This window comes from Acipenser ruthenus, chromosome 3 (genome assembly GCF_902713425.1).
Source record: "Acipenser ruthenus chromosome 3, fAciRut3.2 maternal haplotype, whole genome shotgun sequence".
In the NCBI taxonomy this organism is placed as follows: Eukaryota; Metazoa; Chordata; class Actinopteri; order Acipenseriformes; family Acipenseridae; genus Acipenser; species Acipenser ruthenus.
Genome location: NC_081191.1, coordinates 15,458,549 through 15,476,384, shown reverse-complemented (window position 1 = coordinate 15,476,384; position 17,836 = coordinate 15,458,549). Strand labels below are relative to the sequence as shown.

General features: G+C 35.5%; 1 protein-coding gene across 3 annotated transcripts; it reads left to right on the top strand.

Moving 5' to 3' along the window:
• Window positions 1–14: 14 nt before the first annotated feature.
• Window positions 15–15,559, top strand: nagpa (N-acetylglucosamine-1-phosphodiester alpha-N-acetylglucosaminidase). Of its 3 annotated transcripts, none has more exons than XM_059012606.1 (11): window positions 15–217; window positions 2,255–2,743; window positions 4,299–4,331; window positions 5,261–5,400; window positions 5,570–5,678; window positions 7,761–7,889; window positions 9,163–9,368; window positions 9,713–9,760; window positions 10,832–10,957; window positions 11,498–11,576; window positions 12,580–15,559. In XM_059012606.1, the coding sequence occupies exons 1-11, from the start codon at window positions 156–158 to the stop codon at window positions 12,818–12,820; spliced, it is 1,662 nt and encodes a 553-aa protein (XP_058868589.1). In that variant the 5' UTR covers window positions 15–155; the 3' UTR covers window positions 12,821–15,559. The 3 variants fall into 3 exon arrangements, with proteins under 3 accessions (XP_058868589.1, XP_033849190.3, XP_033849191.3); XM_033993299.3 differs by lacking the exon at window positions 15–217 and adding an exon at window positions 229–394; XM_033993300.3 differs by lacking the exons at window positions 15–217; window positions 4,299–4,331 and adding an exon at window positions 229–394.
• Window positions 15,560–17,836: the final 2,277 nt, after the last annotated feature.

Genomic DNA, 17,836 nt, shown 5'->3' with positions numbered 1-17,836 from the left:
TTAAATCCAGTTCTTAAAATAATCACTTGTCTTAACTATTTAAATGTGTTATCAGTATAAGGCCTAAGTATTTATTTATTATTCATTGTTATCGATGGTCATGTGTTTATTTCTCATGCAAACTCCACTGTCGGATGTTTCCTTGTTATTTTTGAATGGCTATGTTTATTACGGCCACGTATCCTAGCCCTACTGTTTGCAGAACTGGATCACGTGGGTAAGCTCAGTTTTGTGTCATGTGATTTAATGCCCGTATGGCCCGATGCTGGAGAGTATGTAGTCAAAATACACTTGAAACCATATTAATTTACTTTATGGCTAAACAATCTTTAAGGTTTCATATAACATTGCTGAGTTTTCTTATTATACGTTGCTCTGAAGGATCAAATGTTGGGTAAGTGCTTTTATTTCATTTATTGTGTGTATCTTCTGAACTTTGCACTAACGTGTGGTAAAACAAACAGTACCGCACATGTACAACACATTTGGTTTAAAATGTGAATACAGTTTTAATTGTGACAAAAAATAAACTCAGCAATAATTTTAAGTAGCCTTAATAGTCGGTTTAGTTAAAATTCTACTTTGAGACGTATTTAGTGAAAGGCTCTAACTTACAGCTCAATACCAAAAAATCAACTTCCGTGTGGTTTACGTTTTAATATATATATATATATATATATATATATATATATATATATACACATTCATTTTTTTTAACGTCTCTGAAACGGCTCAGTAGTGGCATTTGTGTGTGAAAGTGGTATTAAGAACATAAGAACATTTTAGTTGGTTTAGAGAAGTATGACTGCATTAATGATTATCTTGTGATGGCCTTTTTTGTAGGACATTATTTCCGGAGATGTGTTTATAGTTAACAAACTGCGAGTATTTGTATTTTTGTAAACAAGATAAGTTAATTAGTCAAAAAGTTATGTGTATAAGTGGGTCTGTGTGTGATTTCTAAAACAACTTATGTCTCTTCTGACAGAAAATCTAAAGTGGTTGATTTTAGACTTGTTTTCTGTGTTGAAAAGGAATTGTTATAACTTGCAAAAATTAATTTTCCAACATTATTTTTGCACAGGTTATTGATAGTATCGGAATATGGTGAACCATAGTATCTCTGTTCGTGGGCTGTCTGATTGCCACAGTCCGAGAATATCATAGTTTTGCCAAACTGCCTGCCTCAATTGATCATTTTTAGAGATCATTTTTTTAATAGAATTACATGGCTACTAGCCTAACTTATTTATTTTTAATCTCTGTTATGTTTAACTGTTTATTCCATTCCCATGGGCTGCTCAGTTGATTTCTTTCTCTGCGTGTGAAACTGCAGTAAAGTTTGTAGTGCTCAGTTTAAAAAAAAAAATGTGCTGTGTTCCATTGTGGATAACTTTTATACAGTGTTACAGTGCCGTCAGATCCAGTGTCATTCTGGATCTTTTTTGTAATTATGCGTACTGCCATGTTTTTGCAGTGGAGAAAAATATCACTTCCCACCAGCGGCCACTGTGTGGCAGTATGAATTGATTCAAGTCTGGATCAGCAATAGATAGGACCAAATCATGTGTTGATCAATATTTGCATAGTAAAAGTAAACGGGAGCCAGTGTGTCTCTGAATTGTTTGCTTCCCATATATAGTTTTCCTCTGCGCACCACATAAGAAATTATTTTTCTTTAATTGACAGGACAGTGGTACACTTGTGATTTATATAGCAAGCTGCTATTGTATGTTGAAGGCTAAGAAAAACATTTTAAAAAAATGTAATAATATTATCAGTAATAATGGTGAAAGTGTGTTTATTCATTGTTGCTGACATGTTTTGAAATAATGTTGACCACAAAAGTAGATCTTGAGCAACCACAAATGCACAATGCAAACCTGTTTCTCCATTTATTAAACGGTAAGATTTAGTTCATGACTGTATCTCAGCGTATCCCATTTCAAGCAGTGCATGAATATAGTTACCACTCAAATATGCAGAGAATGTTGACATTATGAAACTCAACAGCAAAAGGAAATATTGGTAATAGTTCCATGTTTTCCAAAGTTTAAACTCACAACATGTGACTGTCATTTGGGTCCAAAATAAGGAGAAAAGTGGGACTGAAAACTACAAAGCTGCCTCTGTAATTACCATAAAATACCTTAACATAGTTGTTCATTGCTATTGATACTTTTTGTCCCCAATCATATTAGCTTTAAATCTCTATACTATTCATGACTTATCTAGCAACACTTTTATCTTTCAGAAACTCCTTAAATGATGACCTGCTGTTGCCCTACCCCCTCTCACAGGGACATGGGCCTCAACACCACAACAGATATGTGAGAGACTGCCAGCCTGTCATTCATGGCAATGTGACTTATGAAACCTGGACAAGTGATAAAACTGCTGATTTTCCTGTAGCTACTACCAGAGTATTTGTATCAAAGTTTCCCGTTGCAGGTGGGACATTAAAATCAGTTTATGGCCATGTAACTGTTGTAAGAAACCCTCTGAAAACAGTGTCAGTTTTGGAACCTGGGGGACCTCAAGGATGTACCAAATACCGTACTGCTACAGTAGAAGAAACCGCAAAACCAAGAAAGTGTCTGGTTGCCCAGAATGGCGGCTATTTTAACACCCAAATAAAACAGTGCCTTGGAAATATTGTGAGCGATGGGAATTTGGTTCAAAATAGCAAAGGAATTCAGAATGCTCAGTTTGGGATCAAGAAGGATGGTACATTGGTCTTTGGGTAAGCACATGATATTGAATCTTTACATAATATGTTTTCTTCATGGGTGTCCAAACTTTCTCCACAAGGAGAGCCACTCTTGCAGAGTTTGGCCGGTGCTGAGCCGATAGCTTATTTTAGTGGAGCAATTAGATACATCCATAACTATAAAACACCCAATGGTAGTATATGTAGTAATAATTTTAAAATCCTATGACAACCGCTTCAACTAGCAGTCTTTCTTAATATCATAGAATGTTGTGAAGGAATTCTAGTTGAAATGTTTGTCATGGAATTGTGTAAGTTCCTTTTAGTATTACTAGCTGTCCGATTCAGCATTTGAAAATAAAATGCTGAAGCACGTACAGTAGGTCGGCCCATAAAGTAAATGTCTCATTTTATTCCGGGAAACAAATGTATGTTTCCTTAAATAAATAAAAGCATTTAAATACATGAATTGTAAGTTGTGTAGCGCCAGTGATGTGAAGTTGTAATAGGTAATGGCACATCCTTCCACCCCCTTAACCCTTCTGACAGTTTCACAGGCACATTTCAGCTTCTGCTTTTTATGTATATGTTGTGAACATTAACTAAGGATACATATAGGATACATTCTTTTCCACATGATGCTTGTGTTTGGATAGTTTAAATGTCATCGAGATTGTATCCCCCCGGCTTGCTGTCCTGCTAGCAGAAACAGACACACATAAAACCTGCAGATAATAAAGATTAAAATATAACGTTTGTTCTAGATAATAATGTAGTAATAAAGTATGATTGTAAAAAGGTTATTTATAATCTCCATTTTTCACAAATATCTACAGCAGACATTGCATAATCTACATAAGTACAGTATGTTCTCATGGGAATATGATCTTGTTGCTGTAATGTAGGGAAAGCATTTTATCATGTTGTTTGTGCACACTTCTCAGTCCATAGGGTTGTAGAAAACAAGTAATTCCATACATTTTGCCAGACCTTCACTCCCATTCATTATGCAGATCTCATTAGAAAAAAAATGTTATTGCATGATACTGTGACCTTTTACAGAACCTGGTCTAGTAGAACTGGTAGTACGATGCAGGTGAAGCTAGCAAAGTTGAAATTTCATTGCATCAACCAATATTTGTTTTAATCAGGAAGTACCCGAAATAAGTCAGATTCATTCTGATACAGATGCACTAAAATAATAATTGTATTCAGTATTTTGGGAGCAGAAAGAATTGTAAGCATTAAAATGTTAATGAAAGGTGAACAAAAAAATAAAATTACATTTAAAGCTACTAAAGTAGTTGTTGCAAAGTAATTAGACTAGAATGTAATTGTTCTAGTATGCTGTTGAATAGTTATTTACCATCATTAAAGTACTGTATTCTTGCAATCAGTATTGTTTTATATATATATATATATATATATATATATATATATATATATATATATATATATATATAAATAAAAATATACAGGGTATGTGTTTTTGTAACCCAGCCGCTTCAGTGTATAAATTCTCATATGCATGTGTAGCAGGGCGGAAGAAAAGCCCTGCTGTTTAATGGTATTGTTTATTTATTTTTAGATCGGGGTCTCCCCCTCCGCCCCTGTGCAGATGGTTTTGTATTGTTTATTTATTTTTATTGTATTATATTTATGACGGCGTAGCGCCGTGTTATTGTTTTGTTTATTTTTAAAACGTGTCCTGGCAGAGGCGAGATCGGTGCTCGTCCTCTGCCAGGAGTAATAATTTAAACTCGTGCAGAAGGTGGCCATCTCCCGAATTAATTGGGTGATTTAATTTGTTGCTAATCGGGAGATGGTCACCTGTTATAAAAAGCATGCAGCTCTCTAGCTCGGGGTGGGGTGTTGGAAGGAGAGAGCGAGAACGAGATGAGAGAAATAAAACAAAACGTAAAGATTCCAGGAACAGTGACAGCAACTGCCCAGCCTGACCTGGGATCGTATTATTTATTGTTTATTTTGTGTTCGTGATTTGTTTTTGTTTAACCTTTTATTTTTGCTCTTTGAGCAAAGTGTTTTCTGTTTGAATATTTTATTTATTTTTGTTTGCGTTAAATAAAACGGCGCCCGCGCCACTGCACCATACCTTTTGTTTTTGGTTGTCCCTTCTTCTGCCGTGACGTCAGACCCCTCAGCCATTCCTGCCACACGATGATACAGACCTCACACTTCAAGATAGTGGAGTCCGTTTAGTAAACCTAAAAGCTGCAGATCGAAATACCTCTTGGATGTTTGATTTTTCATAACATTGGGATCTTTATTAATTATTGTGTGGTGGTATTTAGATCTGGAAATGTGTAGATCAATTGAATATATTCCAGAGTTTGTATCTCTCAATAATGCTCCATCATACAGTAGGGATTAACTGTTTTACTGCCACATTGTTTTAAGCAATGGCCATATCGATATGTATTCATTTTACAAACCATTTGGTCAGATATGCCACTAACATTGTGCCTCCTGGAGATGCTTTGTTTTTATTCACCATGTTCTAGTTTTGTTTTGTTTTGTCTTTCATCACAGTTATCTGTCTGAAGATGATGTCCTCGATGAGAAGAACCCTTTCGTTCAGTTAGTTAGTGGCGTGGTGTGGCTCCTCAGAAATGGGAACATTTACATTAATGAGAGCAAAGCAGCAGAATGCGAGAAGACTCAGGAGACAGGTGAACCCTTCTTTTCATTACAGTATTTCACATTGTAACAGTGCTTGAAACATTTTGTGCAGTGCACCAACTTCATTTGCAAGATGTTTGTGATAATCTTGTTTTTTATTTTACAAAAAAAATGACACTTCAATGTAAAATAAAATATATATATATATTTTTTTTTTAGGGACCTTTGACAAATTTGTGAATGTAGTGTCTGCAAGAACTGCAGTTGGACATGACAACAAAGGACAGCTGATTTTAATCCATTTTGATGGACAGACAGGTGACAGAGGGTAAGACAAAGGAGCTGTATTCTTAAACAAGGGGTGAGCGCTGCTTGTTAGTAAATAAATGTTAAAGTACCTGCTGTATTTTAAGATGACTGCCTTTTATGACTGAATGGCTTCATGGAGTCTGTGCTAAAAAATAGTTTCTTACCTGTTAAGATAAATAAGTCTCTTGATAAATATACCAGAAATATTATCTTCAGTGCAGGTCTAATTTTTTTGGTCACTTCAACATCCCACTTCAGTACATATTAAAAGGTAAGTATTGTAATAATAATAATAATTATTATTATTATTATACGAATTAAAAAATGGGGTCTTATAATTATCAAATAAATCAAGAATTAGGTTATGATATATAACCTACAAGTACAATCATTCCACTACTCCTCACCTTCCACACTAATAAAACATTTACATTATTAACCTATCCAAATATGTGTGTGTGTGTGTGTGTGTGTATATATATGTGTGTGTGTGTGTGTGTGTATATATATATATATATATATATATATATATATATATATATATATATATATATATATATATATATATGTATGTATATGTGTATATATATAATATATATGTGTGTGTGTATATATATATGTGTGTGTGTGTGTGTATATATATATATATATATATATATATATATATATATATATATATATATATATATATATATATATATAAATATAAATAAATTATTATTATTACATACATACATACAGTTGTAGTCAATGGTTTACATAACCCAATTTCAACTATTGTTTCTATTATCAAGAATTACAAGGCTCATGGTATTGTCACAAAGCTCCCTCGGTCCAGAAGAAAGGATCTTTTACCATGAACAAGTAGAAGAATTGTGAGGAAGGTTAATAACAATCCGAGATTGACTGCCAAAGATATTCAAAGTGAATTGGCTTAAAGTGGGACTGGGGTTTCCATTTCAACCGTAGGTCTAGTATTATTTGGTCACAGGCCAAGGAAAAAGCCACTCTTAGGAAAATGTCACAAGGACAGTCGCTTAAAGTTTGCAAAACAGCATTTGAATGATAGATATGAGTTCTGGTCAAAGGTTTTGTGGAGTGATGAAACAAAAATCAAGCTATTTGGTCACGCTGATAGTCATTACGTTTGCAGAAAGTCTGGTGAGGTGTACAAAGAAAAGAACACCATACCTACTGTCAAGCATGGAGGTGGTAATATCCTTCTATGGGGCTGGTTTTCCTCTATTGGCACAGGAAATGTAGTTCCAATACATGGCAAAATGGATTCCATAGCAAACCAAAAGATATTGGCCAGTCATCTGAAAACGTGGTTTAAAGTGCAACTGGACATTCCAACATAACAACAATCCAAAGCACACACCAAAATCTACTTCAGAATGGTTAAAGAAGAAAATCAAGGTTCTGGAATGTCCTAGTCAACGTCCCGATCTAAATCCCATTGAGAATCTTTGGTATGAGTTGAAGAAGGCTGTGCACAAGAGAAGTCCTTGGAATTTGAATGAACTGGAACAATTTTGCATTGAAGAATGGTCAAAAATCACTAAAGAATCATGCCAAAAGATCATTGACAAATATCCTAATCGTTTAAAAGAGGTTATTATTGCTAAAGGTGCCTCCTAGATATTAATTTTATTTTCCTTGTCAGGGTATGAATGCTTTTGAATTAGCATTTTTGGAGTTTTGCAAAAACCGTTGCTGAAATAAATAATTGTAGACATCTATTTCTTGTAACTTTTTTTTCTCATCCACAAAAGCAAAACTTTTGCTACAAATGATTTTTCCTATAATTATTTGTTTTCGAGAAATTTCTAGGAATTATAAATTTCCATTGAGGTATGTAAACTGTATATATATATATATAATATATATAATTTATTACCTATAGAAAATTAACTGCACACGCCTGTATTTTAAAATGTAAAATATTTTAAATGATTGTAATATTTTAGGTCTCATGCTAGCATCCTTTAGTAAGGATATTTATTCTCTGTGTATTTCAGATAGACATTGTGTGCTCCCTGCCTGGTATTTGTTGTGTCTTCCACTTCCATAGAATCATACTGCTGTGTTTCCCTTACAGGATGAACCTGTGGGAGATGGCAACGTTTTTGAAAAGTCTTGGCGTTGTTAATGCCATTAATCTTGATGGTGGAGGTTCTGCCACTCTTGTTTTAAATGGATCTCTTGCAAGTTACCCATCAGATCACTGGTAGGTAGAAAGCAATAGAAGAATTACTTTCTCTCTTGCAAGAATTCACTCTGGAGCTATTCCTAAATCTTTAACTCATTATAATCAATAGGGCCCGTTGATAAATTAATTACAAAAATAGATATACTGTCGGCTTATTGCAGTAACTTTTTGAAAAGTGTGTTAGCATATTATTCCTGTTATGTAATAACGATCGCAAAGTATGGGTTGCGGGTTTAGATTTATCGTTGTATGAATATTAAAGTTATACAGTATATTTGAGAATGTTTGTGTTATAAGATTGCGTGTATGTTATTTATAAAGTAAAATAAATATTTAATAAATAATAATAAAAGGGCTCCCGAGTGGCGCATCCAGTAAAAGCGCTCCGCGTGGAGTGCAGGATGAGCCCTATAGTCTGGACGTCGCAAGCTTGAGTCCAGGCTATTCCTTTGCCGACCGAGGACGGGAACTCCCAGGGGGCGGCGCTCAATTGGCCGAGCGCCGCCCGGGGGGAGGGAGGGCTAGGTCGGCCAGGGTGTCCTCTGCTCACCGTGCACCAGCGACCCCTGTAGTCTGGCCGGGCGCCTGCGGGCTTGCCTGTAAGCTGCCCGAGAGCTGCGTTGTCCTCCGACGCTGTAGCTCTTGGGTGGCTGCAAGGTGAGTCCGCAGTGTGAAAAAAAGCAGTCGGCTGATGGCACACGCTTCGGAGGACAGTGTGTGCTCATCTTCGCCCCTCCCGAGTCAGCGCAGGGGTGGTAGCGGTGACCTGAGCATAATAAAATAATTGGCTATTCCAAATTGGGAGAAAATAATAATAAAAATAATAGGCAACGACTAAATTTTATAAAAAAAAAAATAATAATAATAATTGCACCAAAATATATGACCAGCATAATAATATTTGAGTAGTACACTATGGCAATAGGTCTAATCCTTTTACTGTTTCTCCTAATATGCAAGTATGGCAAGAGGTATCAGCATAAATATACACAGTAGTTAAAAACAAGGTGTAACCGTGTCTAACCTTAAAGTTGGGAAGTTGTAAGCTTGTTAGATGTGGCTGCAAATCGAGTTAAACACAGGCAGGCTTAACATAGAAATGTATTGCTAAGAAATATTGCCAGTGCAACATCTGCTGTTTTTTGGAGTTTGCATCAGGAGTTCATCTGCTTGGTTTCTTATAGGATGAGTGTTTTTCAAGTTCTGGATGAAGTTATGTCACCTGTAACAGCTGAGTACATCATGTGTTATTCTTTGCTGTTTGTTTTGTGATCTAATTTTGTGCTTTCAGTGTTGATGATCCCATGTGGCGTTGCCCTCGAAGTGTATCCACTGTCCTGTGTGTGCATGAGCCGCAGTGCGACCCTGCCAACTGCAGTGGGCATGGTCAGTGTGTTCTGGGAGAATGCCAATGCACAGCCAACTGGAAAGGTCCTGCTTGTAACCTACCTGAATGTGAACCTGCAGGCTGTGGCTCACATGGCATGTGTACTGCAAGTAAGCGTCACGTGGTGCCTGTACCACTTTTGAAGCACATCAAATTAAAAACACTTTCAAATCATTAATTGATCTATTGTAAATGTATGGTTTCTCAACAACCCAGGTAAATGTCCATTGTTCTGGGGGCAACAGATCAGAGGTTAAGAATTTATCTGACATGTATGTCCCATGTGCTCCAAAGAGTATGGATGTATATAAGGATCTAGTGGTGTTGAGTATTTATATCCCTTCTTTTTTAACCCCTATCTTCAGAATCTCACAGCCAAAATGAGAATTACTACTGGCTTTAAAAATTAAGATTGCTTTAACTACAACCTTCTCTTTTTCTTTTCTTTAAACAGATGGCTGTGTCTGTGATGCTGGATGGATGGACACTAACTGCAGCGAGGGTAATAGACATTGTATACATTTTATTTAATTGTCTATATTGCCTGTTCTCTTTGTATTACCATACTGTAGATAATAAGAATTTAAACCCTCAAGTTATCTTGACCATTTTGATCATTTAATGGTGACTTTTAAAAACTCAGTTGAAAACACTCTGGGGCCTCAATAGAGCTCTTAAAATCATGTCTAGCCTCCAAGTATGTCATACACCAGTATAAGTATTAACCTGTCCAAATGCAACACTAGGAAATGATGACGGAAGCAGAAAATAATACCATGTGAACCTAAACAAGAAGACCATATTAATTAGGATTACTCTGATATTTCATACCAAGTTCATTTTTAAGTTTTAACTCTAAACCAGAAAATGTTGTTGTGTGGATTATCAATCATTTGGGGGCGGGGGGGGGGGGGGTGATTGGACATTTCAAATTGAACAGAAAATCAGGGGTAAAATTAATTGGGCACACTAAAATAAATCTAAAAAAATAGTTAATAATAATTTTAAACAGTTTTGTTGTTTTGAGTTCAGAAACATTTTTTTTTCAAATGGTTTGGTAGTCAAGACAACCAAACATAAATAATGCAATATAAAGCACAGACAATTGTAGAATAAAGGATCATCCAGTGTATTGTTGTTTGTGTTTGTCAAAAAGGATTAAATAAGCACATTCTATTTAAATCATTTTTTCAAACATTTAATTGAACAGTATGAGGTGTGTTTTGCTGCTCCTGACCAGCCTTGACTGTCAGTCATGTTACCACAAGAGCTACAAAGCAGTATGTAATTCAGTATGCTAATGTAACATTATTCATCAGGTTTCATTTGACTTTATGAAGCAAAATGTGTTAATTCTATAGGGTGATGCAAAACTTTTGGCTATAGCTGTATGTACAACTCTGAAGTATGACATATGTGCGTATATTGCATATAACAAAGAGAATTGTGGGGTTATTACACATCAGATTAGATGGTCATGTATTGCACCTTAAGGGGTGTACATTTTTGCACATTCGCACCTAATATTATTAATAATAAAAAACACAAATTCTTTTTCCACTGTATTTTAAAGAATGTCCGTTAGATTTTTACGGGCAAGACTGCAAACAGGAATGCCAGTGTGAGAGCATGTGCCTCTGCGACCCCGTGACAGGAAGCTGTAACATCACATATGAAACGAACAGGACCTTGCAGAGAGGTAGGCATGAGCACTGATCATGCTGGTGCATCTCGGTAACACAATGTCCAAAAACACAACAGTTCCTAACCATTGCGAAATGTGTTTCTTCTACTATATATTCATTATATAGTGATATTTTTTTTTTTAAAAAAGGCTGAATTATGAAATATGGAACACTATTTGGGTTTTATGGCTGTGTTACGGGGAGGTGTGACATATCAGATAAGCAGGGACTGATTATGCACATTGCACACATTTCATAATTCAGCCTCATACATGTGTACATTGAACTGCAGGAGACCGAGATGTGATTTTTAGGGATTGTAATATGATGATTGACAACCACCGATAATTCTTTCACATTTGCAAGTGGTGACCCAGGAGCTATCCATTGATTTGAGATGGTTTGACCCCTCTCACAAGTAATAGTTACAGCTTATAGGCAGCTTTTTTACTCAAGGATATATGATGATTCCATGTACGTTTCAAAACATTTACTAAATCACGATTTACTGCCTATTCCTTGTTACTTAAATTGTCTTAAATCTCTGTTTACAGCCAGTCACTGCCTGGCCACCCACATATTTGAGTCATGGAAGCGGGACGTTATTTCACAAGAACAAACTTATTTTTCAGAGTAAGTTACAATCACTGCAGTGCTCAATGACAAAATTGCCAACCTTTTGAAATAACTTGAATATGAATTGAGATGATGTGGTTAAATATCAATAATGAGGTCAGCAGTGTCCTCAGAATGGTCAAAGGCCTTGCTCAACTCCAAAGAGTTCACAACATTCACTTCAGGTGCTTCGGTCAAAGAGCAATATTACATGTTAGTAGAAGACCAGCACTCACTTCACACCTTATTTGTTTATTTTTAAAAGATGACTTTATTTATTTCTTAATTTCTAATTTTTTTAAAAAAAAAAAACATCAGACATATGAGCTGGTATTTTTGTACCATACTCTAGTAAGAAAGTCACATTTTTTATTGCAGAAGTGTTGGCTTAGCAGAGAAAGTTTGAAAACAGGAATTATTAAAAACATAATTATAAATCACTGGAAATATTTTACTTTATTCTCATGAAAATATTATTTGTAACTGGGTATGACACACCCATAGAGTCAATATGTAACATGCTTACAAATATGTAACTGTTAAATTGATCCCTGAAATGTATGGAATTCAGAGTGCTAAGAATGTTTTTGTGTTTTTTTTATTTTTTTAAACTAACTTTTGAAATGGCTGTAAAGTAAGTACAAACCAAGATAAAAAAAAATACAGCATGCATAAATATTTACACTTTAGTAAAACTAGAGATGGATATGTTTTTGAAATATGAAACCATTTTTTGTTTTATGGTCGCATCACTTTAACATGGAATTGTCATCCTTTCAAAGTGCAGATCTAAACTCTGGAAACCAAAAGCTGTAATGGCAGGCTCTCAAGAACTGCATCTTTAAATGCATTAGAGTGATTGAGTTATGTTACTATGGTTGCAATTGCTACTTGCACAGTGATGTTTTGGAACACTTTGTACCATATCTGAAAGCACTGAGCACAGAAAGTGACTAACAATTATTATAGGAAAATAATCAACAAAAATAACAAAAAACATTCTTTCTGATGGTTTTTCTAGGACAACCTGGATAATTATCACAGCCATCTTGGGGCTACTTTTGCTAACCATTACCATTGGCAACATGATCCGGATTTCTGGAAAATGCAGGCATAATAATGAGACCTCCCGTTCTCTGAATAATTACTCCTACCGTCTTCTGAGTGAAGTCAATGGAAAGTTAAACTGTGCAGAAATCCCTGAGCCAACCTCAATGGAGTGGACTAACGGAAGCATTCAAGAGTCTGTAGATTTCTGTTGAATTATACATGAAGAATTGGTTTTACATGAGCAGCCTGCTGATGAGCTCTTCCTTTAGGAAAAAAACATCTTCCACATGAATGTAACCATTGAAGACACACTGGAAGCAAAGCGTTTAATTTTTCACAAACATTGTTTCAGTACGCTAGTAGAGGAGCACAATTAAAATGTGCCGCAGAAGAGATTGTTCTTTTCGCAAAGAATACACAAAGAGATAAAGCCATTCAAAATTGCAGCTTCTGCGTTTGTCGGGAGAGTCTTGATTTTTGTGGAAGAACAGCACACCCAGCAGCTAGAAACAGACTGCATTTGCTGCTGGGTATTCTCTCCTTCAACAAGCATCATTATTCTCCCAACAAACGCAGGGCGAAGCTCTTATCCGGAATAACTCAACAGTCTTGCCTATGTGATAATTATGTATACTGCATCCTTTCCAAATAATTGCGGAGGGTAACGTGATCATAGAATCTTGACCGGGGTTGAAGGGTATTCATTTGTAGGTCCTGTGACTTCTGCAGCAGTAGCATCTTTGTTTTTTTTTTCTGAATACCTTGTTTACATTACATTGAAATAGTTTTACATTGTTCTATATCCCGCAGTATATTGGGTGACACTGAAGTAGGATTTCTTAGAATTACACTTAGAATTAACAGTGGACTTATAAGAGGATTTACTTGAAATATTCCAAAGGCTCTTATTTTAGGGTCAACATAAACCACTTTGACTGTGTTTGTGTTATTGATCTCTGTTTGCTTGCTTTTAGTATTCACTTTTGAGTGGAAGTTGTACATGCAAATGTAATTACCTGCGCCAAAACACTCAATGTATTTGTAAAAAGTGCATACTTATTTCTTAAAAAGGGCTAATTAAGATCTAAGATTAGCTTTTTTTTTATTTGGGATGTTTTACACTTTTCTTGAAGCACCCTTTGAACTATAATGACGTGAATTATAAATTAGGTGTGCCAAAAAAGTTACATCTTGTTTTATTATCCCCTGCTGGGAATCCATATCCTATAGCTGTATATCTTGAGAAATGCTGATAAATTATCATGAGGAGGTGGAGGTGCCTGTCTCCTGTCATTATGTGTTCATACAGTATCTGCCTGAAGAACCTGTCCATCTGTAAGCATGTCGCACTTTTTCATGATAATGCTTTTATATTTACAGCAGTGGCGGGAACGTCTGTTACTAATATGTAACTTCTTTTTGGGACAAAAAAATATATCTGTAGCTGTGTGTACAGTTTGTTTAACCCTGGAATACACATTGGTGTATCACGTTGCTTTATCACCCTCTGCAACTTTGTGTGATTTTAAACCAGCCCTTAAGCCTCCACTTTCATATATAGTACATTATGTGTTGCCTATTTGGTACAGTGCATGGTAAAATGTAAGTTATAGGGCATCAGATGTAACAAATGCACTATTGCCACCACCACCTTGTTTTTTTAAACTTCAGAAAAAACTCTTTACAAATAGCTGCGAAAGATTTCATGAAATAATATATTGAGAAAGATATTGAACTCACTCCACCTTGCTAATATGAGCCATAAAAAAATGTATTGACCAAAGAGCAATAAACTGACACGATGAGCTTTCAGTGCAAACCAGATCTTCATCAAGACAATTTTGGTGTGGGTGAATACTAAACCCTATTTATTTAATCAAAACAAGCTTTAAATAAACTGCTCGTTTTGTGAATAAGGCCTACACTTTGTCATTTTAGGCTTATATATTATTTAATGCAAAAAATAAAATTATATACTATGATTTTTTTTTCTGGAAACAAATGTATTTCAATTACATTCAAATGCTTACTTATTTCTGTACTACTTCAGAGCACATCAAGTTCTTTCCACTTTACGTGCTTTTAATCCGACTCTGCCATAGCATTGTTGGAAGTAGCTTTCTTGTAAATGACATTCTCTGTAATATTGCTGTTCTTAAAAATGCCAAACATGACACATGCTTGACAGTACTGACAGTTCTATGGCAGAAACTGAGCACTGCTGTTTGGACTGCTTATTTGATCTAATTTTATTTTATTTGTATGTCAACTTTGTATAGTATGTTTTAATCAGTTTCGCTACCATGCGATTCATTGCCTTGTTGAAAAGTATTTATAAAACGTTTATATGTTGTCATCCTAAAATGAATAGGTTGTACTGAAAATTGAATTAAAAGACAAATCTAAGCAGTAATATATTTTTGTATAGTATGTTTTAATCAGTTTCGCTGCCATGCAATTCATTGCCTTGTTGAAAAGCATTTACAAAAAGTTTATATAAGGAGGTTGTGTGGTCCAGTGGTTAAAGAAAGGGGCTTGTAACCAGGAGGTCCCTGGTTCAAATCCCATCTCAGCCACTGACTCATTGTGTGACCCTGAGCAAGTCACTTAACCTCCTTGTGCTCCATCTTTCGGGTGAGACGTAATTGTAAGTGACTCTGCAGCTGTTGCATAGTTCACACATCCTAGTCTCAGTAAGTCGCCTTGGATAAAGGCATCTGCTAAATAAACAAATAATATGTTATCATCCTAAATGAACAGGTTGTACTGAAAATTGAATTAAAAGGCAAATCTAAGCAGTAATATGTTTTTGTATAGTATGTTTTAATCAGTTTCGCTACCATGCAATTCATTGCCTTGTTGAAAAGCATTTACAAAAAGTTTATATGTTGTCATCCTAAAATGAATAGGTTGTACTGAAAATTGAATTAAAAGACAAATCTAAGCAGTAATATATTTTTGTTTCTTTTATTGTTGTTTAAAATAACAACTGAGTAATAACAAGATTTTTTGCATAATGTGTTGCAGATATTCATCTAATGTGAGGATCGTTTCATGATGGGTATCGGTACTACATTATTTGAATACATTTTTTTTTTTTGTTTTGGTTATTTGTTTTGTGTTTTTTTTGGTTTTTTTTAACTGTCATTCATTTAATAAAACAAGCAGAGGTTTGTGAAATCAAATAAATCGCACAAACACAATATTATTGTTAAAAAGAGTAATAATTATTAGCAATTTGCACTTCCAATGCAGGTCTCTTGGATTTCTACAGTATGTTTAGGGAGTAGATGAAGAGTCTGTACAGTATAAAGGACATGAAAGGGTAGTGTTAACATTGAACTTTGAAGCATTAGTACTTCAGTCAGGGTCAGTCAGTAAGTCTAATAATACTGGTAATCACTAGGGTAATCACTAGGGATCATGACTGCTTGTATGGGCATGGTGAGAGGTGATTACAGACAATTTGGCTGCTGATCCCGCCTGTTAAGGGGAGAAGCAGCAGCCACCGCCCTCTGAAAGAGGAACTGATCTGACGATGCAAGGGGACTGTCTGCATTGAGGTGGAAGTTGGAGGTGGAGGATAGGGTTGCAACTGGATTGTAACGGCAACGCCCAGGTAAGTTTATCTGTGATTTACATATCATACGAGGAAGTGATCTAATGAGGCAATTATTCAATAATCCTAAATGGGAGAACAATCATTCAATAAACCCTTCATAGATACACAACACAGTTTTCTAAAACACATAACACTGAATTTGATATCTTTGGATTTTTTTTCTGAGCATTGCCATGCATTTTGATATAGTTCAGTACAAACAATACATGAGCTTTGGTAATGTAACACTTGGCTGTAAATGTGCCTTCTATTTTTAGGGTCAACTGATCTTTGTTTCAAGCTTCTGAAGGTTTTCTGTTACAAGTCTGAAGTCATCATGTTGGAGTTTGTTAATTGGAGCCTCTATCACTGTGACAGTCTAATGTAATGTGCCATGTATTTGCTTATGACTGTAAGTCGCCCAGGATAAGGGCATCTGCTATGAAAATAATAATAATAATAATAATAATATGATGCATGATGATTCCAGCAGTACTGGTTGAACAAACAGAAGTGGGTAACCTCCCGGGTTGATTGTATGTGTTAATGATATGTCTGTTGTGCCCCAGGGTACTCTGTCAACTTGGAGAAAATGCGCTTGGTGGTTAGGGGGCCCTAAGTCTTACAGTAGGTTATATGCCAGTCATTCATGTCGAACTGGAACTGGCAAAGCTGAGAAAACACAAGTATAAGTATTATTTTCTCTGTAGCTTGACTTCTGGGGACCTTGCTGGAAGAAGAGGAGGAAGCAAAATGTTAGAGGAATTCTTTATACAGTGTATGCATAATATTGATTTGTGTATGTGTTTATTATCCCATAATGTGCGTCTCAATCATCACATATTACTGTTTCTGCATTCTTCATTTGCTTAGGGCCCAAAGGTAAAATGTGATGTGATGACTTAAACATGGCCAATATTCACAAACAAACAGTAGAAACATATGACTAAAAATACACACAGAGGGAAAATATAATACATTATATATATATATATATATATATGCAAACATGGAGAGTATAGAGTATTCCTTTAAGACTGCTTGTTTAATTATGGAAACTAGGCTTTTTTACATCTTAATATTTTATTGCTGTTAAAAATAAATGACCACCCAAGGGATTAAGCCCATGTACCATTAGTTCTAGCTATCCAGACACTGCTCTCTGAGTTATCAATAGCAAACAGATATTCCTAAACCATTAATGCTGGCAGGTGGATTGCAATCCAGATGTCTAAAAGCATGGCTGGGTTAAAAGAATATCTAGACAATATAGTGAAGTGCTTGGAACACTATGGGGAGGTATACAGAAGGTATAAAGAGATTTAGTGTGATTGTTCAAAACAAAGCTAACAATAATATATAGCACACACCTTGATCGTTACATATCTTGGCATCATAAGTGGCCGTAAATTCTTACTATGTTCAATAGGCATATTAAGATCTTGATGTACTGCGTGAGATGATTATCTGATGACGGTCTTTCCTGCCCTTTTAGTCAGGGTTACCACACCCACTGAGCAGGAGAAAACTCAACCTGCTGATGCAATCCAGATCCGTCATTGCTCAGGCACAGCAGTTCTTTCACAGTCCCAGATATTGAACAGACTATTTCATTCTCTAACAGAGA

Bases quoted from the DNA above. Each gene is read 5' to 3' on its own strand.
- nagpa (XM_033993299.3), top strand. From the start codon at position 255: ATGGCCCGATGCTGGAGAGTATGTAGTCAAAATACACTTGAAACCATA. The intron at 5,401-5,569 runs GTGAACCCTTCT...TTTTTTTTTTAG, and splicing joins CGAGAAGACTCAGGAGACAG to GGACCTTTGACAAATTTGTG. The intron at 5,679-7,760 runs GTAAGACAAAGG...TTTCCCTTACAG, and splicing joins GGACAGACAGGTGACAGAGG to GATGAACCTGTGGGAGATGG.